The sequence below is a fragment of the Jaculus jaculus genome, chromosome 19, assembly GCF_020740685.1.
Source record: "Jaculus jaculus isolate mJacJac1 chromosome 19, mJacJac1.mat.Y.cur, whole genome shotgun sequence".
Taxonomy (NCBI): Eukaryota; Metazoa; Chordata; class Mammalia; order Rodentia; family Dipodidae; genus Jaculus; species Jaculus jaculus.
In genome coordinates, this window is record NC_059120.1 from 44,907,599 (window position 1) to 44,934,335 (window position 26,737).

The following is a 26,737-nucleotide window of genomic DNA, read 5'->3' on the forward strand; positions in this document are numbered from 1 at the left end:
GTTGGTCAAGACTTTTTCATATCAAAAGTATTTATCACATTAGTTGTTTGTAAACAGAACCCTTCAATACCGTCACGGAGGGGAGTCAACCATTGAAAAATGTAAACTGCCAGTCAGGAGATTCTCTACCCTCGGCTACCTCTCCCTCCTCTCTGGTCTGCCCTCAGACTCTTTGGCAGGCTTGTGCGCTCTTCCTAACGAGGTGTTAAGACTGTTCCTTCAGGTCACAAGATGCCACTCATCCTTTGCTCTAGGATACAAGGTGTTGGACAACTGCAAATTCTCCCAAGTCTGGGTCATTTGAAATTTGACTTTCCTATTAAGTTGATCACTCTGCTTTTCCAAGTTTTAAGTTTCTCAACTCAAAAAAAAAAAAAAAAAAGGATCAGAAGTGGATTTGGTAATCAGCAGCTTTTTAAAATAACCACATGGGTAAGATCTGAACAATACTGGGCTCCAAGGAAGGTAAGGAATAAAGTGTAAGGCAGATGCTCAGAAGACCCTCAACAGATTGGGACAGACCAGCACTGACTCGTGACTACGGCACGGCGCAGCAGGGACCCACTGCCCACCCAGGCCCACAGAGCACTGACTGCTCCTGGTTCTTCCTTCCTAACCAGAGTGAGTGTTTACACTTAGTGCTACGTAAATCCAGACGTGTCTGGTGGCTGCTAAAATTATAAAGGCATATTAACTTTTAGATTTTTCAAAATCTCTTCACATTTTGATTCTTAAAAAAAGAATTGTGTACCATTTCAAACCCCAAGAACTAGACTTGTTTAAATAAAGACACAGGGCCGCCAAGGGCAGCCAGGGCTGCGTAGGACGGTGGCCTGACCCTGATTCCAGCACCTGGTCTGTGTCTGATGAGTGCCTTCATAGAACCATGCTCATCACTTACTGTCATCATGTTAAAACCCAATAATTTGCAGAAGTATCAATAACTAAATAACTAGATAGCCTAGAATTTTTTTTTTTTTTTTTTTTTTTTTTTTGTATTTTTGAGGTAGGTTCTCCACTGTAGCTCAGGCTGACCTGGAATTCACTCTGTAGTTTCAGGATGGCCTTGAACTCATGGCAATCTTCCTACCTCTGCCTCCCAAGTGCTGGGATTAAAGGCATGTGCCACCACACCCGGCTTGAAATAATATTTTCAGAATAGAAAAAAAAATATGCTGTAAAAATGTCAGAATAACCATCTAAGTAATTATTTTCATAGCTTTTGGATTCTTTCTATGACACACAATGAATGAGTCAGTTCACTGAAGACAGACAGCATATCTTTACCTATTTAGGTAAATTTTCCTTGGTTAGACTAACGTTCAGGTTAATGTTTTGTTTTTTTCTCCAAAATATATTTTAAACAAAATATTGACTTGAAGATTTTTTTTTTCTCTTACCATTCAAAGTATTCTAAAACAGGGTGTCATCTTAAAAAAAAAAGTCAGAATCTAGCTGTAAAAATAGTTTGTATTAATATAGTCAACCTAATCCTTGAGGTATTAAGAAAGTCTAATATAAACTATATAAACTATTCCAGTCTTTCCAAACCTCTGAATTTGTATATTAAAATAACAGATTTCATCCCTAATCTTGTCAACATAAAAATACCTAGGCCAAAGTAATTCTATTCTGACATATTCTTCTTCTTGGGCATGATTCTGAAAGTTTAGATTGGGGCATTGTTGGTTATATAGAATCTTACATTTTTTTTTTTTTCAATGAAAGTCCAGATCTTTCCACTGGACACAGTCATGTAAGACCAGAAAATCTCTAAGGCTTATCTGCTGTGCCGTCACAATAAATCCAGAGCAGATAATCCTAGGTTAAAAGTTACATTAGATATAAGTTACATTCCAGTCTTGTCTCAAAACAGCTGAATTCTGACGCAGTAAAGAAAACGGTATCTGATCAAAGAGGGCTGAGATAGAAGAGCACCAGTCCCTCTGCGTCAGTGACACAAGCAGCTGTCCCGGCTTCTCACACCATGGCAGGGCAAGTTTCAGTTTCACATAAGTCTGGCGCTGCTCAGAAAAGGATGCTCTCGGGCTGGAGAGATGGCTGAGCGGTTAGGGCGCTTGCCTGTGAAGCCTAAAGACCCCTGTTTGACTCTCCAGGTCCCACGTAAGCCAGACGCACAGGGACGCAAACGCGCAAGGTCGCATAGCACACACGAGGTGTTCTATGACAGGGGTTGGAGGCCCTGGCACGCCAATTCTCTCTCTCCCTCTGTCTTTCTCTCTAATTCTTGCTCTCTCGCTTAAAAAAAAGAAAGAATGCTCTTATTCTGATCACCTTGCAACTTCACCTTGTTCCGAATCCTGAAGCCATCATGTTAACAGTCAGTGGGCAAATGACACAGCTCTCATGTTGGGGCGCCTACCGTAGCCTGATGTGCTCAGTGTGAAGCTGGGGTCTCGTGCACAGCTACTGGGGGTTCTGCAGCTCATCTGGTTTTAATGACAGGGGACAATCTGTTCTGTGCAGTGAACAGTGCTACACCCATCCACCCAGCTCAGGCACACCACCCTATCACCCGATTTATGGCAGCTATGTTGAGAATTATTAAGCATTTTACACGTTCAAGCTGTAGCATAACATTTTCTCAAGGGGTGAGCACCCACACTTCATGTCAATTTTTGCATAAGAAGAAGTTAATAATAGACTTAGGACAATACTGTAGGTAGTAGGCCATGGAAGACTTTCTCAATAGGAATTACAATGATCTTATAGAACTTTGTCTCAAGCCTAAAATAAAAAATACAGAGTGCATATCTGCTGAGCGCCTCTACCACAGACTTGACACTGGAATGAATCACACTCAGACGGCGTCCCGTGCTGTTGCCCCCCTGGGAGACACAGCAGGTCTTTCCATCCTGGGCGGGGTCGCAGGCCGGCGGCCCTGGCTCACTGCCCAGGTGTCCCCGCGCAGTGAGTGGGAAGAGGCCGCAAGGGAACTTTCAGAGCAGGAATCAGTGTTGCTTTCATCTTGACAAATGAACTTCACTTTTTAAAAACAGGTTCATTTTCCTTTTTTTTTTTTTTTTTTTTTTTTAACAAGCTTGATTAAAACACCTTGATACACCAGTTGTCCACAATGCATATCCACACAGAAGCTTCTGGTCACTGGCTTGACTCCTAGCGTTTGATCACAACTTGTTCATAAGCTCCGGATCCCACCCTAAAATAGCAGGGAAAAGAAAACTTTCAAATGTTGAACTGGAAACTGGAAAGATTGGCTCAGTGGTCAAAGGCATTTGCCTGCAAAGCCTGATGAAGTTAGATTCCCCCAGGACCCATGGAAAGCCAGATGCACAAAGTGGCACATGTGTCTGGAGTTCATTTGCAGTGGCAAGAGGCCCTAATGTGCCTGTGACCATTTTCTCTTTCTGCTTGCAAAAATAAGTAATATATATACTTTGGGTTTTCAAGGTAGAGTCTCAATCTAGCCCAGGCTAATCTGGAATTTACTATGTAGTCTCAGGGTGCCCCAAACTCACAGCAATCCTCATGCCTCTGCCTCCCAAGGGCTGGGATTAAAGGTGTGTGCTACCACACCCAGCAAATAAAATTTTTATTTTTTTGGTTTTTCGAGGTAGGGTCTCACTCTGGTCCAGGCTGACCTGGAATTAACTCTGTCATCTCAGGGTGGCCTTGAACTCATGGCAATCCTCCTACCTCTGCCTCCCAAGTGCTGGGATTAAAGGTGTGCGCCACCACACCTGGCTAAAATATTTTTTTTAAAAATGACCAGCTATAGTGTTTGAAATGGTTCTACATAATCCTGCCTCGCAGAAAGGTGGTTCATTAGGCATTTTTCTACAGATTTGATTTCTATAAGGTTTAACTGTCTCACAGATAGAAAGTACTTAAAATATTAAATGTTTATAATGAACACGCTGGATTATTATAGGCCTTCATCATTTTTTTTAAAGTATACCAAGTTTGGTATTCTTTTTTTTTTTTTTTTAAATTATTTATTTATTTGAGAGAAAGAAAGAGGGGCAGAGAGAGAGAGAGAGAGAACACACTCCTAGGAATCGAACCAGGATCCTTTGGCTTTGCAGGTAAATGCCTTAACAGCTAAGCCATCTCTTCAGCTCCTGGTATTCTTTTTTTTTTTTAATTTTTTAAATTATTTATTTATTTATTTGAGAGTGACAGACACAGAGAGAAAGACAGATAGAGGGAGAGAGAGAGAATGGGCGCGCCAGGGCTTCCAGCCTCTGCAAACGAACTCCAGACGCGTGCGCCCCCTTGTGCACCTGGCTAACATGGGACCTGGGGAACCGAGCCTCGAACCGGGGTCCTTAGGCTTCACAGGCAAGCGCTTAACCGCTAAGCCATCTCTCCAGCCCAGCCTTCATCATTTTATTCACACATTTAAGTAGAAATATTTCTCAATTCTTTGTGTGTGTTGTATGAGTGTGTGCTTGGGATTAAAACGTAGGTCTTGTGCATGCTAAGTAAACACCAGGCCACTGAGTTACACCCCTCACTAGTTCCCAGTTCTTTTTATCTTTACATTAAATTAAATTTTTTATTTTTATTTACTTGAAAGCAAGATATACTCAACCTGTCCTAAGAATTAGTAGGAAGTCTGGCAGGTGACTTTTTTTTTTCCCTTCTGAATTTGAATAACTACCAAAATAATGTTTGATTTTCATGATTTGGGGTGGCCTAAATGTTAGACTTAATGGGATAAGGAAAAGGAGAGTGCAAGAAAGGTTAATTAGGGGCTGGAGAGATGGCTTAACAGGTAAGGTGCTTGCCTGCAAAGCCAAAGGACCCAGGTTCAATTCCCCACTCTCCATATAATGCCAGATGCACAAGGTGGCTCATGTGTCTAGAGTTTGTTTGCAGTGGCTGGAGGACCTGGTGTGCCCATTTTCTCTCTCTCTCTCAAATAAAGAAAATATTTTAAAAGGTTAATTATTAGCTTATGCTGCTGAATGGTAAATAGCTTGTCATAACGTATAAGACCACTGATTATAAAAGTGATTTTGGGTCTGGAGAAATTGGTCAGCGGTTAAGATGCCTGCCTGCAAAGGCTAATGACCTGAGTTCAGTTTTCCACTACCCACGTAAAGCCTGCTGCACAAGGCGGCACCTGCATAGGGAGGTCATTTGCCGTGGCTGGAGGGCCTGGTGCGCCCTTCTCTTCATCTCTCTGATTGCAAACAAATTTTAAAAAATATTAAAAAAAGAAAAGTGGCTTTGTTTTGCACTTTTTCTTTTTTCTCTCTTTTGGACTTTCAAGGTAGGGTCTCACTCTAGCTCAGGCTGACCTAGAATTCATGATGGAGTCTCAGGGTGGCCTCAAACTCAGTGATCCTCCCACCTCTGCCTCCCGAGTGCTGGGATTAAAGTCGTGTGCCACCATGACTGGCTCTTTTTTTTTGTTGTTGTTGTTTATTTTTATTTATTTATTTGAGAGCAACAGACAGAGAGAGAAAGAGGTAGAGGTAGAGAGAGAGAGAGAGAGAGAGAGAGAGAGAGAATGGGCGCGCCAGGTCCTCCAGCCACTGCAAACGAACTCCAGATGCGTGCACCCTCTTGTGCATCTGGCTAACGTGGGACCTGGGGAACCAAGCCTCGAACCGGGGTTCTTAGATTCACAGGCAAGTGCTTAACCGCTAAGCCATCTCTCCAGCCCCACGACTGGCTCTTTAAAAATATTTCTTAAAATATTTTTAGGGCTGGGGAGATGGCTTAGCGCCAGTTCGACTCTCCAGGCCCCAAGGGAGACAGGTGCACATGGGGGCGCATGCGTCTGGAGTTCATTGCAGTGGCCAGAGGGCGGTGTGCCATTCTCACTTTTTCCTTCTCTCTGTCTCTAATAAATAAGTAAAAATAAAATCTTAAAAATTTTTCTTTATTTATTTGAGAGAGGGGTGAGGGAAGAAGAAGGGAAGGAGAGAGAAGGGAGACAGACAGAGAGAGAGAAGGAGAAATAGTGTATGGGCATGACTTCAGGGCCTCTTGCCACCACAAACAGACTCCAGAAATATGTACCACTTTGTATATCTGCCTTTATGTGGGATGTGGGTTCTGGGGAAATCAAACCTGGACTGTCAGGCCTTACAAGCAAGCATCCTTAACAGCTGAGCCATTTCTCCAGCCGCTAAATTTCTTTTCTAAATATAGCTTACAAATTTCATTTATTTGTTTGTTTGAGATAGAGAAGGAGGGAGACAATGAGCACTCCAGGGCCTCTAGCCACTGCAAGCAAACTGCAAACATATGTGCCACCCTAAGCATCTGGCTTACGTGGGTTCTGGGGAGTTAAGCCTGGGACCTTAGGCTTCGCAGGCAAGCATCTTAACTGCTAAGCCATCTCTCCAGCCCCTCTAAATATCTTTTTAATGCCAAAACTTGTCTAGTACTCTACTAGTTCTTTACCAATATATTCTAAAAATACACCTAGTTAATAAGCTAAAATAAAATGTCATGTCAAGCATACACAGAATAAGGAGCTCCACTGAGAATGTCTCCTAAGTAACTACTAATGTTTGTTTGCTTTGTCTAACCTCAGCTTAAAGGAAGCTCTGAAACTGCTGGCTCCTCATGAACTTCAAGTCAGTCTACTTTAACGGGGCAGTATTTGGATGATGTACCTGTTCGGAAGGTGGTGACTGCCAAAGGTGGTGCTTCCTCCAGGGCCCACAAATAAACGCAGTCCTTCTTCTGCAACATAATGGGAAACATTTGTCATGTGAAGCCACCACAGACCCTAAGCAGATAAGATACATAATAGCTGGGCATGGTGGCACACACAATCCCAGCCAGAGGTAGGGGGATCGCTGTGAGTTTGAGGCCACCCTGAGACTACATAGTGAATTCTGGGTCAGCCTGAGCCAGAGTCAGACCCTACCTCTAAAAACAAACAAACAAAACAAAAGATGCATAATAATTCAGTCTACATTTCAGTTTGCTAAGGAAACAACTCCAAATCACTGTTTATACCTGCTTTGAAACAGACAACTTAAAAGCTGGCCCAGTAGCTCTTTCTCATGAACTTTCCCAAAACTATTTTTCTTTTAACTAACAGCTCTTGCTATAGATTTTCATGAGGTTTACTTATTTTTAGTTACGTGACCATTACATAGTAAAGCTGAGCCCATTGTTAAGTACTCCTTACTGACACCAGCTGAGTGATTACACCTTTCCAATTAGCATAGGACTTCTCAGTCTCAGGGAACATGCCAGGAGGGGCAGGAAGGTTCCTCTGTCAGCTCAACCCTGCACACTGTGATGGATGGCGACTCAGCCAGCTTGCTCTATTGTGAGGTGTATGGGCACAGTAGACCCTGAACATAAATTAAAAAGACAATAAAAACTTTCTTTAAATTTGATTTGGCTTTTTTTTCTCCCCTGTGTTCTGGTGATTAAATTCGGGACCTTACCTATGTTAAGTACCTGCTCTACTACTGAAATATACCTCTTTAAATTGATGTCTTTTAACTCAAGCTTATTCTTTTCTCAAATTCAGTAGTCACTGGAAGAAATAAGCTACAAATTTATCTTTTTTTTTTTTTTTTCTTTTCTTCTCAAGGTAGGGTTTCACTGTACCCCAGGCTGACCTGGAATTTGCTACGTAATCTCAGGCTGGCCTTGAACTCACAGCAATCCTCCTTACCTCTGCCTCCCAAGTGCTGGGATTAAAGGAATGCACCACCACACCCAGCTAAGTTATCATTGGATTTTCTTTTCCTTTTTTGCGGGGGGAGGTTTTGAGGTAAGGTCTCACTCTGGTCCAGGCTGCCCTAGAATTAACTCTGTAGTCTCAGGGTGGCCTTGAACTCACAACGATCCTCCTACCTCTGCCACCCAAGTGCTGGGATTAAAGGCCGTGTGCCATCACGCCCGGCTAATCATTGGTTTTTCTTGGCATGAAGTTGATCTCACAGTTACACGCAGTAGTGTGACTCCAGCCCCCTTTCCATCCTGACCACATCGACACGGGCTTCAGGAGTTTTTCTTAAGCATTCTCTACACACCTTCTGCGCTGGAATCTAGGCTGAAGTCTTGGCTTTGTAAGATTTTCTCCACAATGTCATCTGCATCCACTCTGGTGTCGTCAACTCGCTTCAGCTGAGACTCGACGGAGTCCTGGCTCGCTGGGTCCCTTTGAACAGAATCACAGTGGTTTCCTTCTTTTTTATTAACGTTATAAAAACAGAGTCGTTGTTCAATTTATCTGTTAAAAGGATACCTGCTGAGTTTTTCCGAAGCTTCATCTTCTTTATCAGTTATGTCAAGACTTGGTTCTGGGGTTTTTTGCTCAGATTCATCACACGGTTCTAGAATACTTTCAATTCCCGTGGATGCACTTCCCACGGAGGTATTTCTCCGGTGGCAGAACTCGGAGAAGCTGGATGACCGGGAGTGACATGAGCTGTACCCTGTCAGAGGAAAATCACCTTGCGTATGACACCAGCATCAGACACATGCAATCTCATTTCTCTATCCCACAAAATAGCCGTTTCAAGTCTGTCTGTCCATTCGTCCATCCATCCATCCACATCAACTGTTTTTGTTGTTGTTGCTGTTTGGTTGGTTGGTTTTGTTTTAAGTCAGGTCTTGCTACATGGGAAGCCCAGGCTGACCTTGAGTGTGCCATGTTCCTGTGTGGGCCTCCCCCAGCGCTCAGAATACAAGTGCTGGTCTCCACACCCAGCTTCAAGTCTCTTCGGAACAATAAGGAATCAACCTTTGCTGCTGGCCTCTTACCTGATACTTTGGACTGCTGACTTGCATAACTTGATGTTCTGGAATGTCCCCAGGCGCCAAGTTCATCTGGAACGGAGGCGCTCTTTGATGAAAGATCTGCAATACGGCACAATGCAATGTTACTATCACTACCAGGTGGACGGTCAACTTGTATTCTGATCATAATCAAGGAAGATAAATTATAAAGTGGCAGAGGTCCCTTTAAATGGGTACAATGGAAACAACTGCATTGCAAGAAATAAACACTTAAATACCTTAGCGCACTGAAGCATTTCCATATTTTACTAACATTTAGCGGCACTGCTTAAAAACCATTACAATTTATTATTATTATTATTGTTTGTTTTTCTGAGGCAGAGTCTCACTCGAGCTCAGGCTGATCTGAAATTCACTATGTACTCTCAGGGTGGCCTCGAACTCACAGTGATCCTCCTACCTCAGCCTCCCCAATGCTGGGAATTAAAGGCGTGCACCACCACACCCGGCTCCATTACAATTTTTTTTTTTTTTTTGTATCAACACTACTTTATTTTAAAAAAAGTAGGTTTTACCCTTCAATTCCCCCATGAAAGTAAGCATATTTTATGTACTTGTCAAGAGAGGGAGAGAGAAGAGAACGTGCATGTAAGTGCTTCCAGCCACTGCACATGAACTCCAGACACATGAGCCACTTTGTGCATCTGGCTTTTCATGGTACTGGGGAATCAAAGCTGGGTTGAGAGGCTTTGCAAGCAAGTACTATAACCACTGAACTATCACCCCAGCCCCAAAGTGCCAAATGTTAGGCACCCTTGCCTTGCTGCCTCTAGTTCTTTCTCCTCTTGCTCCTCCATTTAGAGACAGGCTCTTGCGGAGCCTAGGCCAGCCTGAAATTATTCTCAAGCTGAGGCTGGCTTTGAACTCCTGATCCTCCTGCCTCCACTTCTTAAATGCTTACAATATAAGTATACACTGCCTTGCCTGGTGTTTTACTCTAAAAAAATATTTATTTATGTTTATTTTAGAGACAGTGAAAGAGAGAGAGAGAGAATTGGGTCTCAGCCACTGAAATCAAATGCTAGATGCTTGTACCACCTAGTGGGCACATGTGGCCTTGCTCTTGCCTCACCTTTGTGTGTCTGGCTTATGCGGGATCTGGAGTCAAATACAGGTCCTTAGGCTTCACAGGCAAGCACCGTAACCGCTAAGCCATCTCTCCAGCCCAGCGTTTTTCTTCTTTACTGAAGGGTCTCACTAAGTGGCCTAAATTGGCTTTGAACTCCTGTTCCAAGTGTTCAGATTATAGGCATGCATCATGATGGTCCTCTAGTTTGTGAACTGTTTCTGTTTGTTTGTTTTTTGAAAGAATCTTGCTCCTTCAAAAACCCATTGTATGCTGGGCATGGTGGTGCACGCCTTTAATCCCAGCACTCAGGAGGGTGAGGTAGGAAGAATGCTGTGAGTTCGAGGACACCCTGACACTACATAGTAAATTCCAGGTCAGTCTGGGCTAGGGTGAGACCCTACCTCAAAACACCCCCCAAAAAAACCCAAAAAAGGGCTGGAGAGATGGCTTAGCGGTTAAGTGCTTGCCTGTGAAGCCTAAGGACCCCGGTTCGAGGCTCGGTTCCCCAGGACCCACGTTAGCCAGATGCACAAGGGGGCGCACGCGTCTGGAGTTCGTTTGCAGAGGCTGGAAGCCCTGGTGCGCCCATTCTCTCTCTCTCTCCCTCTATCTGACTTTCTCTCTGTGTCTGTCACTCTCAAATAAATAAATTAAAAAAAAAAATTAAAAACCCAAAAAACACTGCAGCAGAACACTTTACCACTTTAATGCTAGCGTTGCTGCTGGAGACTGTAATTAGGGTGATGCCTATGACTTTTTATCAACAGAGCATGGGATGTAGCACTAAGGACACATCTTCTTAACAAACTGATTACAGTGCTTAGTGTGTGAGGCAATGGACAAAAAGTCATTGCCCAAGCAGTTTCTAGTAGCTCCCTGGTCACGTACAAATTGTAGATAGCAATTATGCAGCCCGGAACCAACCTTCTCAGAATATAGAACTGGGATCATTTCCATTGGGGAGAAACATTTGGAAACCAGAGCTATTTTTAGCTTGGGAGCAGAAGGAAAGCAGTGGAGCAATGAAGCCATCACGGTGGTGGTTCTGGAAATGATACCGCACGCAGTTGGACCAGTACGTGCTGCTGCCAAACGATAAGCAAGGAGCGACCTGGCCCTCTGGGAAGGTTCCTCAGTGCTGGGCAGGCTGCAAGCATCCCACGATAATCTCTCTCCACCGCACCTCCAAACCCAAACATGAGCCTCAACAAAACCCACTCAAGGGGCTGGGGAGATGGCTCAGTAAAAGTCCTTGCTTGCAAAGCCTGTGGCCTGGGTTCAATTCTCCAGCTACCCATGTAAAGCCAGATGAGTATTCATTGGCAGCAGCCAGAGACCTTGGCAGGCATGCGTGCATACAAGCTCACATGCACACACATGCACAGGTGAGACAGTAAATCATTTTTTAAAAATTCAAAGAGCTACTTCATAGGGATATTTATATAGAGCCAAATTTTTATATTGATGTGAGCTCAGATCACAACTCATTCATTTGTTTTCTGGTTTTCAAAATGTACCCAGTTGCTGTAGGAAATACCCGATCAAGAGCAGCTTGTGGGAGGAAAGAGTTTATTTTGGTTTACTGACTCTAGGGGAAGCTCCATGATGGCAGGGGAAAATGAGGCCATGAGCAGAGGGTAGACTATAAAACATAAAGGCTGCTGGGTGTGGTGGTGCACACCTTTAATCCCAGGACTCAGGAGGCAGATATAAGAGGATTGCTGTGAGTTCAAGGCCACCCTGAGACTACATAGTGAATTCCAGGTCAAACTGGACCACAGTGAGACCCTACCTTGAAAAACAAAACACACACACAAAATTGTGCGTGTGTTTTGTCTTATTTACTTTGCACCCCCACCCCTTTTGCCTCTATACCTTGGTCCCTGATTTGCGATTAAAGGCATGCACTACCACGCCCAGCAGTGTTTAGATTTTTTTATAGTACAGTCTCATTTTTTTTCAAAAAATATTTACTTATTTGTGTGTATGTGTGTGTGTGTGTGTGTGTGAGAGAGAGAGAGAGAGAGAGAGAGAGAGAGAATATAGGTACATCAGGGCCTCTAGCCACTTTAAACAAACTTCAGATGTACGTGGGTACTAGGGAATCGAACCTGGGTACTTAAGACTTTTCAAGCAAGTGCCTTAACCACTAAGCCATCTCTCCAGCCCATCTCACTTGTTCATTTTCTGCCTCCTGCCTGCTGATGGGACAAGAGTTGGCTTTTTACCCTGGCCACTATACCTTCCCTGGTGGAATGTACACTGAATTAAACCCTTTCCTTTCCCAAGTCCTTTCTGGTCAGATGTCTGTTCACAGAAACGAGAAAGTAACTAATGACCACCACATGAGGGAAGTTCTCACAGAGGAGGCTAATGCAGGAGATTCCCAAGTCTAGAAATCCCTCAGCTAGCCAAGGGCAGAGCATGCCTTGCTTGTAGAAAAGCAAAGGGTTTGGTAAAGCTGGCACAGAGACAGTGGTGGAGATGACTGGAACAAGAGGCAGAACATGGGATCGGATACCAGCTGATGAAGAACCTTCCGAGGGCAGTGATGGAAAGGACTCACTGACAAGCAAGGGTCTAACGTGGCAGTCTACACTGTGGGATGACCATTGCGGCAATGGGATGAACAGAGGTGGAATGAAGGTTTTCATAACCCCAGCTGCACGTGAGAGAGACTGAGGAAGCACCAGTGATATGATGGGGGCGGAGACAGAGCCCCAGCTTGTGCCGGGATACCTGAGAGAAATGGGAGGGAGAGTCAGGACGACACCCACGGGACACGTGGAATTTGAGGACAGCCAGTCAGCACTCATCACACTTGGCCCCTGTCCCTGGCCTTACGCTGGGACACGAAACCAAGCAAGACCCGATTACGAAGAATCTAGACTGGCTGGAGAGAAAGACGAACAGATGAATTCTAACGTGACACGTGGCGGGAATTGGACCTTTCCGAAAACCAGTTGGGTACACAAATTTGTGACTGAAAACGATTCAATATAATGTACCATTTGCACAATCACATTTATATTTATGAACTTAGGGGCGGAGAGATGGCTCAGCAGTTAGAAACGCTTGCCCGTGAAGCCTAAAGACCCAGGTTCGATTCTCCAGTAACCACGTAAAGCGAGATGCAGAAGGTGGCACATGTGTCTGGAGTTCATTTGCAATGGCTAGAGGCCCTGGTATGCCCATTTTCTCTATCTGCATCTCTCTCTCTCAAATCAAAAAAGAAAATATTGCCGGGCGTGGTGGCGCACGCCTTTAATCCCAGCACTCGGGAGGCAGAGGTAGGAGGATTGCCATGAGTTCGAGGCCACCCTGAGACTCCATAGTGAATTCCAGGTCAGCCTGGGCTAGAGTGAGACCCTACCTCGAAAAACCAAAAAAAAAAGAAAATATTTACACATTTACATATATCTGATAGGTAAATCCAAGGCCACAGAATACATTTCCCTGAAATGCCTGGAAACTAAGCGGAGGAAACCAAACCCTGTGGAGCAGCAGTGCTGGAACAGAGTGGAGGGAGACTGTAAAACGCTTGTGATCTAGAGAAGGAACGGCTAGGCAGGTGAGAACCAAAGGACGAGGGGAAAGGGTCACGATTCAGTGGACACGTCAGATCAGAACAGGAAAAATGTCCACAGCATTTGGCAGTCCCGTCACTGGAGACATTTATCAGGCAAGGCAGAAGAGAGAAGCCAGGCTGCAAGCGAGTGTAAGGGTGAGTGGGCAGAACAATGGTCAGTCTTCATTGCCCACTGGCCAAGAGGAAAAAGCCAGTTGAACACCAGCGTTCATCCGTCTCCACTTCCTGACTGAAGATGCCATGTGGCCAGCTGCCCTACGCTCCTGAGGTGCCACAGGTGAGAGCAGCTCTTCTCTCATTCGTTCCCTGCCACCATGGGCTATATCCTCAAACTACAAGCAGGAAGAAACCCTCCCTCCCTGGTGACACTTTGGTCAGGTATTGTCACAGCAATGAGAAAAGTGACTCACACGCAGCATATCCTTTGTACAAGTTTGGGTACATGTAGTGTGACTGTATTATACTGCATATGTGTTTGCTTGATATCTCTCTCCATATATAAGTCTGTCTGTCTGTCTATACATCCGTCCACCTACAATCTATCTATCTGTCTACCCACCCAGCACCAGGCTGCTGGATTCAGAAAGACAAAAGAAGATAGAGAAGTATACAGAGCTAATAGGTTTGTTTTTTTTTTTTTTTGAGAGCTAGATCAAGAGAGAGAAAGAATGGGCACACCAGGGTCTTTCATCCACTGTGAACAAACCCCAGACGCATGCACCCCCTTGTGGGCGTGTGCGACATTGCACAATTGCATCACTGCGTCTGGCTTTATGGGATCTGAAGATTCAAACAAGCACCCTTAGGCTTTGCAAGGCAAGCGCCTTAACCGCCAAGCCATCTCTCCAGCCAAGGGCTTTTTTCTTTTTATTATCTAGGTAAATAGAATAACAATCCTGGACAGCAGACAAAGAACAGCTGATCCTCAATAAAGAAATTTCATAGTTATCATTACCTGTAAGAAACCAAATAACTGCATTTTTGAAAAATTAGTGAAAATGTTAATCCTATCGCTTTGCCTCTCTTTTCATTCTTTCAAACAATTATTTCTGCTTCCGTACCCTAGGGGATAGAAGGAACCATCCGTCACCCAAGTTGGCACCGTGGCTGCCCAGCTCTTAGCAATCAATCCAATTCTGACGTTGCTGAAAGGCTGCCTGGAGAGGTGGGTCTCAAGGTGTGCTCTGGGACCAGCGTCAACACTGCTAAGGAACCAGCTTGTAATACAACACGGCAGCCATAGAATGGGATCCAGTGAGCCAAAAGCCGGCTGTTGGTGGGTGCCAGCGGTGTGTTTGGACAAACCCTCCAGGCAAGTCTAAGGCACAATAAGGCTCGAGAGCACTCAGGAGGGAAAGGGAGCTTTGAAAGAGAAGCGGCACCGGCGGGGCGAGGAGGAGCAGGTGCTCGGCGGGGGAACATGGAGCGGGAAAAGTCCGCGTGGCCTCTTGTGCCTGTGGCTGGAGATGCATCTCCTGAGGGGCGGTGCCACTTGCAACACTTAGTTTTCAGTCTGTCAGCATGTATCACCTTATTTTATTTTTCTTTTTAAATATCTATTTTTTAAAACTATCACTAGGCAAGGTGGCATACACCTTTAATCCCAGCCCTTGGGAGGCAGAGGTAGGAGGATCACCATGAGTTCGAGGCCACCCTGAGACTACAGAGTGAATTCCAGGCCAGCCTGGGCTAGAGTGAGACCCTACCTCAAGAAACACAAAGAAAACAAAACAAATTTATTTATTTATTCGCAAAGGAGGGGGAGAGAGAGAGAGAATGTGACTGGGTGCACCAGGACCTCTTGCCACTGTGAACGAATTCCAGATGTGCACACCACCTTGTGCATGGGGCTTTGCATGAGTCCTGGGGAATTGAAGCGAGGCTGTCAGGCCGTAACTGCTGAGCCGCATCTCCAGCCTACTTTAATTTTCAAAAACTTTTTATTGACAACCTTCATACATGCAGGGTATATGACCTGAAACGAGCTTCTTAGTATCTTGGTTAGGCCAATGTTTTGTCTAAAGTAATATGCTGGGGCAGGGGAGGGGGGAGGATTACAATCATGGGTTAGGCTCGTTTCAGGTCATATATCCTTAAACTGTAAGTCTAGAGAGTCTTCAGGAATGTTCTAGGAGATAAAGTAATAGTGTCTTCCACAAATTAGAAAACTCAGCAAGCTACAGAACCATACCTGCTATTCCAAGATGGACTTTGAGAGTCTCTCCACCTTTTCTGTCTTCTTCCAGAAACTCAGATTCACCAGCAATTGGTATTGACATCGATGTGGAGGGAGGCCTGTAAATAAAACCTTGTAAGGATCAGGGCTTGAACCATGAGTAAGTTTAAAGGTTTTATACTGTTAGTGATTCACTGTGTAATCAATCAGTATACACCCTTAGTAAGCTGCCAAGCAGAGTTAGCCTTTAAAAATATTTTATTGGCTTTGTATTTATTTATTTGAGAGAAGGAAATACGCAGGGGGACAGAGAGAGAGACAAAGAATGGGCACTCCAGGGACGCTAGCCACTGCAAATGAACTCCAGATGCATGTGCTCCCTTGTGCATCTGGCTTACATGGGTCCTGGGGAACTGAACCTGGGTCCTTTGGCTTTGCAGGCAAACACCTTAACTGCTAAGCAATCTCTCCAGTCCCTAAAAAATATTTTATTTATTTATTTGAAGAGAGAGACAAAAACGAAAGAGGGAGACAGGGAAAGAGAGGATGGGCATGTCAGAGCATCCAGCCACTGCAAACGAACTCCAGACACATGTGCCTCTTGTACATCTGGCATACATGGGTTCTGGGGAATCACGTGTGGGTCCTTTGGCTTTGCGTGCAAGCGTCTTAACCACTAAGCCATTTCTCCAGCTCAGAGTTAGCCTTTTAAGAGTGAGAGCGATAAAAATCAACAAGGGGCTGAGGAGGTGAAGCGCTGGCTGTGCAAGTATGATGGCCTGAGCTGGGACCCCTGGAGCCTGTGTAGAAAGCTAGGTGCGGTGGGGGGGCATCTGGGATCCTATGACAAGAAAGACAAGAAAGCTCTAGAAGCTCGTGGGCCAGCCTGACACCCGCAGAAGGGAACAAAAAGAGTCCCTGCCTCAAACAAGGTGGAAGGAGAGACTGACACCTGCAAGTTGTCCTTTGACCTCCACACACAGGTAGGTATGTGCCACCAGGCCTGGCTCAGCTATATGTTTTATTTATTTGAGTGCGAGGGAAATGAGAGAGAGGAGACAGTATGCGCACACTAGGGTCTCTGGCCGCTACACAGGAACTGCAGATGCACGCGCCACTTTTTGCACCCGGCTTCACGTGGGTCCTGGGGAACTAAACCCAGACCATCAGGGTTTGGAAGGAAGCGCTTTTAACTACTGAGCCACCTCCCTAGCCTGTCTGTCAGCTTTTATTCTGTTACCCCTGTTACTAAAAAAATCTTTGACAGGGGCTGGAGAGATGGCTTAGCGGTTAAGCGCCTGCCTGGGAAGCCTAAGGACCCCGGTTCGAGGCTCCATTCCCCAGGACCCACGTTAGCCAGATGCATAAGGGGGCGCACGTGTCTGGAGTGTGTCTGCTGGGGCTGGAAGCTCTGGTGTGCCCATTCTCTCAGCCTTTCTCTCTGTGTCTGTCACTCTCAAATAAATAATAAATAACCAAAATTATTTAAAAAGTGAGAGAGAGAGAGAAATCAGAGATGGAAGCAGGTGGGTGGTAAATGCCAGGAACCCTAGCACTCAGGAGGCTGAGACAGGAGGCTTGTAAATTTAAGGTCAGCGGAGCTACACAGTGGGACCTTGACTGAAGGAGAAAACGAGCTTCCACTTCTATCAGTGCCACGTTGTCTGCTGTCATCACGTGGCAAACCACACCAAGGACATTGTTCTAGCTGCCGCCCTTTGGCTCGGCTACATTCCTCGCTTTCCTTGTTTACTGGGCCACTTCCATGACTAGGCGTGAGTGCCGTGTTACCTCCCATCTCAAAAATAAGCTGGGCCGGGCTGGAGAGATGGCTTGGCAGGTAAGGCGCTTGCCTGTGAAGCCTAAAGACCCGGGTATGATTTCCAGGTGACCCACATAAGCCAGATGCACAAGGCGGCGCATGCATCTGCAGTTCGTTTCCAGTGGCTAGAGGCCCTGGCATGTCCATTCTCTCTCTCTCTCTGCCTCTTTCTCAAATAAACAAACAATAAAACATTAAAAAAAAAAATAAGATGGGCTGGGCATAGTGGTACGTCTTTAATCCCAGCACTTGGGAGTAGGAGAATCTCTGTTGAGTCTGCGGTCAGCCTGAGACTACAGAGTGAATTCCAGGTCATCCTGGGCTAGATCGAGACCCTACCTTAAAAAAAAAAAAAAGGCAGCATGCCCCATCTCATATCCTCTCTTAACTTTTGACCCTTTTCTATTCCTCTTTTTTTTTTAATTTTTTTTTTGTTTATTTTTATTTATTTGATAGTGACAGAGAGAGAAAGAGGCAGATAGGGAGAGAAGAGAGAGAATGGGCATGCCAGGGGCTCCAGCCACTGCAAACGAACTCCAGACGTGTGCGCCCCCTTGTGCATCTGGCTAACGAACTGGGGTCCTTAGGCTTCACAGGCAAGCGTTTAACCGCTAAGCCATCTCTCCAGCCCAGTTTTTTTTTAAATTTTTTTTTGTTTTCTATTCTTCTTTATAGCAGAGTCCATCAGAACTGATCATCCTCACTATCTCCATTTTTCTCTCTCAAAGCTCTCTTTAATGTATCCCCAAAGCCTTTATTCTAAGAACATTCTAGCAAAGTGCTTTTCAAAGTTAGCACCATCTACACTGCAGAATTCCAAGGTCAGTTCTCAGGCCTCGCTTACTAAGACTACTTTGGTAGAATCTGATACAGGTGACTCGTCCCCTCCCCCCAACTCCTTTTTGTGGTAACTGAGTTTTGAATTTAAGGCCTCACACATGCTAAGTGAATGTTCTCCCACAGAGCTTTATCCTCAGTCCTAGCTCTTCTTTTTTTTTTCAAGGTAGGGTCTGACTCTAGCTCAGACTGACCAGGAATTCACTATGTAGTCTCAGGGTGGCCTCGATCTCACGGTGATCCTCCTACCTCTGCCTCCTGGGTGCTGGGATTAAAGGCATGCGCCACCATGCCCGGCTCCTTGCTCTTCTTTTTTGGAACACACATCGCAGTATCCTTCTTGAATGACACTTCCTTTCAGTCACTGTGGACTCTCATGGCCCTAGTTTCTGGCTGTATGCTGATGATGTAATGTTTTCCAAGTCTGTATCTGCAGCCTGGAGCTCTGTAGGTGATACGCCTACTTGACCTGCCCAGCTCGGCTCTCAAACTTAACATGACTAACCCCCAAGCTCTCGATCATTCCTCTTGGGATCTTCCCATCTTTCTTGTCTTCTCTTTTCTTCCTTCCTTCCTTCCCTCCCTCCCTTTCTTTCTTTCAATTTTTTTGGGCAGAGGAGAGACAGAGAGAGACACACAAAATGGGCATGCCGGAGACTGCAGCCGCTATAAACGAACTCCAGACACATGCATCACCATGTGCACCTGGCTTATGTGGGTTCTGGGGAACTGAACTGAGATGCTTAGGTTTCACAGACAAGCCCTCTCTCCAGCCCTCCTCTTGGGATCGTTCAGCAAGAGAAAATCTCTCTTTGTCCCAAACACGAGACAGCTGAAACAGTCACCCATCTACCTACTTCACTGCTCACGTCCCATTCATCTCTCTTCACTCAGTGGCTTCATGAGATAATTTTATTCCTCACTGAAACCGCCACAGCTTTTTAGCTTCCTCAGCACGTAAGCGACGTCCTCATTAGGCTGTCATCTGACTTGTCTCCGTTGGCCCTTGCTTCCCCACTCGGCTCTAGTCACACTGGTTGATCTCTGGGCAGTCACTTCAGCATGCCAAGCACACTCCTCTAAGGGCTTGGGTCCTTGCTCAGTCCACCCTGAACACTCTTTCCCCAAATATCTGTTGTGGCTCGCTTCCCACCTCCTTCAGGTCCCTACTCAAATGTATCTTTCTAGACCAGGGAGGCTGCTGCAGTCAGGTTCACGTTGCTGGCAGAAATCATCTGACCAAGAGCAGCTTGTGGGGGAAAATGGTTTATTTTGGCTTACAGACTTGAGGGGAGTCATGATGGCAGGGGAGCTGGCTATAACACCCATAAGCCCACCCCCAACAATACACTGCCTCCAGGAGGTGTGAATTCCCAAATCTCCCATCAGCTGGGAACCTAGCATTCAGAACCCCTAAGTTGATGGGGGACACCTGAATCAAACCACCACAGAGGCCTTTCTGATACTTTGATATAAAACAGCAAAAGTTCTCTTCCTCATCGCCCTACTTCATTTCTCAGAGCACTATGACTACACACACACACACACACACACACACACACACACACACACACACAATTCTGACGTACTTATTTGAGAAATAGAGAATGGGCACACCAGGGCACCCAGACCCTGCAAACAAACTCCAGATGCATGTGCCGTGTACATCTGGCTTACGTGGGTCCAGGGGAATTGAACCTGGGTCCTTTGGCTTTGCAAGCAAGTGCCTTAACCATTAAGCAATCTCTCTAGCCTGTGATCATATATTTCTTAATTAACTAATTAGTTGTAAATAGAGAGAAAGAAGAAAGGAGGAAGAGAGAAAAATAATATGCATGCTAGGGCCCCTCTGCCACTGCAACACAACTCCAGATGTATGTGCCACTTTGTGCATCTGCCCTTATGTAGGTACTGGGGAGTCAAACCTCAGGCATCAGGCTTTGCAAGCAAGTGCCTTTCACTGCTGAGCCATCTCTCCAGCCCCTGCCATATTTAGTACTTGGTTCATGGCTGCTTCTGTGGGGTTTAGAATAGGGTCTTGCACACTGTAAGGCACCCAATAGATAGTGTGAAAGAAAAAAAAATAAGGGCTGGAGAAATGGCTCAGTGGTTAAGGGCACATGTTTGCAAAGCCTGATGGCCCTGGTTCAATTCCCCAGTACCCATGTCAAGCCAGACACACAGAGTGGTGCATGGATCTGGAATTCGTTTGTAGTGTCAGGAGGCCCTGGTGCACCAATTCATCCTCTTTCTCCCTCTCCTTGCCAATAAATAAATAAAAACAGAAATAAGTACACAGAAAGCAAGTTAAAATTTTCAGTGTTAATAATTCCACTACACACCCCAAATCCTGAAGATGGCAAAAAAGACCCTTAAATAATTTTAGTGGAAAGCTTATTAGGTAATAAGTAACACAAGGAGTGTCAGATCCATCTGTGAGGAAGGAACTATTTTCCTATAAACAACACAAAACAGTCACATAAGCATTTAAACAAATTGATATTATACTTTTAGATAAGTAACCATGCCTTCTACATCAGCTTACGTTTTAAAACATGGGTCACCAGACATCAGCTGCATACTGATCAACACCTAAAGAGAAGAAGGAGAAATATCATGATTATAAAAGATTGCTGGTGAGATAGCTTAGCGGTTAAAGCATCTGCCTGCAAAGCCAAAAGACCCAGGTTCAATCCTCAGAACCCATGTAAGCCGATGCACAAGATGGCGCACGCATCTGGACTTCATTTGTAGTGGCTGAAGGCCCTGGCATGCCCATTCTCTCTCTCTCTCCCCCCCCTCTTAGTAATAAATAAATTAATAAAGTAAAATCAGTTTTGGCTGGAGAGATGGCTTATCTTTTAAGGCACTTGCCTGGGAAACCTAAGGATACAGGTTTGATTCTCTAGTACCCAAATAAGCCACATGTACAAGATGACACATGTGTCCTTGTGTATCTAGCTGCTGGAGGCCCTGGCACACCCATTTTTTCTCTCTCTCTCAGATAAATAAATATGAAAAATCATTTTTAACATTCACAACCATATATTACAAAAATCAGGCTGGAAAAGACAAGCATGAAAAGCAAGGGCTTCCCCAGCGGCAGCCCAGCCTGTAGCACGTGGCTGTGCAGACGGAGTTCATCTGTGTTCACTCCCAGGGTCCCGTGGTGCTTGTGTCTGGTAAGGTCTCCCTCCAGCCTGGCATGCCGAGGCTGCCGTGGGGACCTACTGGTGTCTCTGAAGAGCAGAGGGCTCTGGCCTTCACTCTTGCTTTAGATCAGTATTTAAAGCTTTGCTAGATCCTTCCAAAACACTGTATCACTGGTTGCTGAGCATAACTTTTGTTATTAATTATTATTTTTTGTAATTTGCACTTTTTTATTTGTTTTTCAAGGTAGGGTCTCACTCTAGTCCAGGCTGACCTGAATTCACGATGTAGTCTCAGGGTGGCCTCGAACTCTCGGGGATCCTCCTACTTCTGCCTCCCGAGTGCTGGGATTAAAGGCGTGCGCCACCACACTTGTCTCTGAGCATAACTTTTAAGAATCAACCATAGGACAATTTCACACACCTTTTTTTTTTTTTCTTTTGGTGGAAGGAGGGTGGGGTCTCACTGTAGCCCAGGATGACCTGGAACTCACTCTGGCGTTCCAGGCTGGCCTTGAACTCACTGTGATCCTCCTACTTCTGCCTCCCAAGTGTTAGGATTGAAAACATGCACCATCATGCCTGACTCACTTCCTAACATCTCTTTATGAGCCCATGGAGGTTATGGGGTAGTTTCAAGGTCAGAATGCTAGCACAAGGCAGAGATGAGATCTGAACCCAGGACTTCCCAAACCAGAATCATGATCTTAATGAAAACAAAGGACACAGGTCTGGAGAGATGGCTTAGTGGTTAAGGCGTTTGCCTGCAAAGCCAAAGGACCAAGGTTTGATTCCTCAGGACCCAAGTAAGCCAGATGCACAAGGGGCACAAGCATCTGTAATTCATTTGCAGTGGCTGGAGGCCCTGGTGCACCCATTCTCTCTCTATCTGTCTCTCTTCTCTCTCTCTCTGCTTGCAAATAAATAATAAGTTAAAAAAAAAAACAGGAGACAGATACATTACTGAGAACTGCCCAGCTCACAGGTGACTTATTCCCTCTATAGACTTGTTTCATTCAAAGCCCTTTAGCCCAGGGCCTTTCTTCTCTTTTCCTGTCCTGTTGTGCTGGTTTCCCCATCTCCTCTTCTGTCATAGGACCCTGTAACCTGGTTTCTGAGTTCATCAGCACTTGTGAGTATGTGAATGCATCAGGAGGGAGGAGATTATGTCATGAAGCAGAACAGAGAAGTGGGGCAGAGACAGGAAGAGATGAGAAGCTGGGCTTTGGTTTTTGTAATATGGGCAGAGCTGAGCTGTTTCATCGTGTGTTGATGAGGATGGTTCTTTTTATAAAAAATATTTTATTGGGCTGGAGAGATGGCTTAGCGGTTAAGCGCTTGCTTGTGAAGCCTAAGGACCCTGGTTCGAGGCTCGGTTCCCCAGGTCCCACGTTAGCCAGATGCACAAGGGGGCACACGCGTCTGGAGTTCATTTGCAGAGGTTGGAAGCCCTGGTGCGCCCATTCTCTCTCTCCCCCTCTATCTGTCTTTCTCTCTGTGTCTGTTGCTCTCAAATAAATAAATAAAAATTTAAAAAATATACTTTATTTATTTATTTGAGAGAGAGAGAGAGAGAGAGAGAGAGAGAGAGACTAGGCACACCAGAGCCTTCAGCCCCTGCAAACAAACTCCAGACATATGCGCCACCTTGTGCATCTGTCTTATGTGGGTCCTGGGGAATGGTACCTGGGTCCTTAGGCTTTGTAGGCAAATGCCTTAATGGCAAAGCCATCTCTCTAGCCTGAGGATGGTTCTTTGGAGGGAGAGCTGGCAAGGACAGGGGTGATTCAAGGAGAAAAACCCTTGGCTAGGCAAGCTTGGATTCTAGAGCCCGTGACATAGGACTGAGTTCCGACAGAAGGAGGGACGAAAGGCATCATCCACTGTGAGCACAGGCAAGACAAGAGTCTTCCGTTGTAATAAGACTGCAGAGTCATCCTGCTGGAGCTGAGCTGAAAACCTCCTCCATGCAAACCAGCTCACAGAAAGCTGGGAAAATCCACCTACGTGCACTTCAATGGGAAAGAGAAAAATTACCAGTGAAGATATTCAACAGTGGACACTGCAAGCCTTATATTTGACCAGCTAGGCCAAATGAGGCAATGGGTGCAATAGTGGCACATCTGTTATGGGGGAAATCAACCACCCTCTAATTTGACTAGAGGCCTGCTCCAGGGGAGGGAATATATCCCTGACACTGAAAACCTACAACAGGGGTAGTCATGAGCCCTAGGGGTATAACGTCTGCTGCTGTCAGGCTAAATGTTTATACTATGCTCATCAAACTGCCCAGTAAGCACTTCTCTTACTGTTCATACCCATATATTAATGCTACTCTCACTTTTGGTAGAGAACCTTCTCTTTTCAGATGGCAGTGACCTTGGGATGACTCAAAAGACACCATGGTGTTGAGAAAAAGTGACAGAGGAGTGCTCAGCACTGCAATGTTTCCATCACACCTTCCAAGGCTCAGGGTCTATTGCGGAAGAGATGGCGGAAAGCATGTAAGAGCCAAAGGAAGGGTAGGACTCCTTACATGCTCCTCCAGACACAAAATGGCCTGGATATCCATGACCTCACAGTGCCTGACACTACCTACACAAGACCATCATAAGAGGAGGAAAAGATGATAACATCAAAATAAAAGAGAGACTGATTGAGAAGGGGAGGGGATATGAAGGAAAGTGGAGCTTCAAAGGGGAAAGTGGAGAGAGGGAGGGAACTGCTATGGGATATTGTTTACAATCATGTTAGTTGTCAATAAAAAAAATGAAGGAATAAAAGACTGGAGAGTCAAGTAGAATTAGAGGCTATGTGAAGAGAAGATGTAGATTACTTAGCTGAGGTCAAGAGTGGAGTGAGAAGATATGAGGAGAAAGAAACAGGAAACAGAATGGCTAAACTGGGACAGGAAACAGCATATAACTTCTGGCTGGAGGTGAGTGTGACTTCAGTAATGCCTGCTGGTGTCTAGCAACGTTCAGCAATGGGAGGTAGCCTTGGAGAGACGAGTGGATCAGTTAGGTCTGCAAATTATTCAGTGGACAGGGAATCCAGGCTTATCATTAAGGGTAGGATAATCTCAGCCAGGCATGGTGGCACACACCTTTAATCCCAGCACAGAGGCTGAGGTAGGAGGAGTGCCGTGAGTTCGAGGCCACCCTGAGACTACATAGTGAATTCCAGGTCAGCCTGGGCTAGAGTGAGACCCTATCTCAAAAAGCCAAAGCAGGGCTGGAGAGATGGCTTAGCGGTTAAGCGCTTGCCTGTGAAGCCTAAGGACCCCGGTTCGAGGCTCGGTTCCCCAGGTCCCACGTTAGCCAGATGCACAAGGGGGCGCACGCGTCTGGAGTTCGTTTGCAGAGGCTGGAAGCCCTGGCGCGCCCATTCTCTCTCTCTCCCTCTATCTGTCTTTCTCTCTGTGTCTGTCGCTCTCAAATAAATAAATAAATAAATAAAAATTAAAAAAAAAAGCCAAAGCAACAACAAAAGAATAGGGTAATATCACTGGACATGGTAGTGCATGCCTTCAATCCCAGCACTCGGGAGGCAGACGCAAGAGGACAGTTAAAGAGTTGGAGGCCGGTCTCGGATAGAGCTAGACTCTGTCTCAAGAAAACAAAACTAAACAAAACAGAGTAGGGTAATCTCAGATCCGGACCTGAAGCTGGAAAAAGTGAGAAGTGAAAGCAAGTGGGGGATGGTAGGACAGTGGAAGAGGCAGCCTGAGGAAGGGAACGGCCGAGGACAGCCACGTGGGGAGATCAACGGGCTGGGGACACAGGACACAGAAAGCTTTAAGTGGAAACGCTGGAAATGGCGATGTCTCCAGCGACAATAAAGCCTAGAGGCTGGGAAGATGGCTCAGCAGTTAAAGGTGTCTGCTTGCAAAGCCTGTCAGCCTGGGTTCAATTCCTAAGCTGCTCACACAAACCAGATGCAGAAAGTGACACAATGTCCGTCATTTGCAGCAGCCACAGCAGCAGGAGGTCCTGGCACTTCCGTGCACATACATGTGCAAATAGATAAGTAAAAATTCAGACGAAAGAAAGAAAGAGATTGTAGGAGCAGGAATTGAGATGAGAAAGAAGATGGTGCCGAAGTAAGAAATCCCAGGCAAAATTAAGAGTAGAATAGAAGACCTTCCCAGAAGGGTAGCTCACCTGCAGAGATGGTGACACTACTCAAAAGTGATGACAGAAGGGCACAGAGAAAAACGGTGAGCCAGGCACTGAAGTCACCCAGGGACCAACTGTCAAGACGTGAGACCCAGCTCAGAAAGGGAAAGTGTTACAACTGATGGATGTGACCTTCAAAACACTACGCTTTAGAAATTTTTTTTTTAATATTCTAAAATAGAACTTTAAATAAAACAGAATTTACTTATTAGAACGAGAGAGAACGGGCACACCAGGGCTTCTAGCCACTGTAAACCAACTCCAGATGGGTGCACCCCCGCCATGCCAACTCCAGCGGAGTGTGTGTGACCTGTTCACCGGGCTGAGGCGAAAGCTTCAAGGAAGAAAGCCTCCAGGAAGGACGTGCATTCTCCAGGCTTGTAGTGCCTTTTGCTGCTCTCTAACAGCTGTCTTCTTCATCACTACTGTTCTGTTCCTGACACATGGCAGCAGCATGATGTTCTTTCACAATTTAGTAAAAATTAGAAATGGAGCAGTTTCCAAAAACTGAGTCACCTGATGGTGTGACGCTTCCTCCAAAGACCCCGCTGTTGTTTCAAGCCACGGTCAGAATTCCGAGGACCAGAACCAATCGATGAACCATCACCTTATGCAGGAATGTATAGGAATGGGGATACGCTAGCAAACAATGGTGGGAAGCATGTTTCTTGGTAATCTTTAACTTTTGTGGACAGACTTGCTAGGTCGAGGCCACGTTGGTGCTTGCTTACATGTTTATGGCATGGTTCAAGGAAGAAAATATATTAGAGTTATGAAGTCACCCTGTTAGAACTTTTGTTAAAAATACTTGATGCTTGAAGCAGGCTAAAAACCAAACGTCATTTGTACCCACTAACTGTCTAACATTGATTTTGGTGAGATATTAACTATTAAATTTGTGATTGTAATCTTTACTCAATGTATTTGTGCCTCTCCTGGAACAGGCTATTCATAGAAATTGTACCGCTTAAATAAACAAAGGCTAAGTTTATGCAGCCAGAATTGTATATAACATGATGCTCTACTTCAGTAAAACATGCTCAGATGCATAAACCTTGTGTGTGTGTCTGTTTGTCACTTTGCTGACTCCGTGCCCACCTCCCAAGGCCCTGTTTTCCCTCGGACTGGTGGTCCTGGCTTTGCCAGTC

At 45.4% G+C, this 26,737-nt stretch overlaps 1 protein-coding gene across 1 annotated transcript in view; it reads right to left on the bottom strand.

The window, feature by feature from the left end:
- Positions 1-1,054: 1,054 nt before the first annotated feature.
- Positions 1,055-26,737, bottom strand: part of Fam102b (family with sequence similarity 102 member B) — a 72,126-nt gene continuing 46,443 nt past the window's right edge. Inside the window, exons 5-11 of the mRNA XM_045138730.1 lie at positions 20,808-20,854; positions 15,619-15,722; positions 8,734-8,829; positions 8,216-8,405; positions 8,001-8,128; positions 6,618-6,687; positions 1,055-3,181 (exon numbers count right to left, since the gene is read on the bottom strand). Of these exons, the coding sequence (XP_044994665.1) occupies positions 3,139-3,181; positions 6,618-6,687; positions 8,001-8,128; positions 8,216-8,405; positions 8,734-8,829; positions 15,619-15,722; positions 20,808-20,854 (678 nt within the window). The 3' untranslated portion in view covers positions 1,055-3,138. The remainder of the gene's footprint in view (positions 3,182-6,617; positions 6,688-8,000; positions 8,129-8,215; positions 8,406-8,733; positions 8,830-15,618; positions 15,723-20,807; positions 20,855-26,737) is intronic.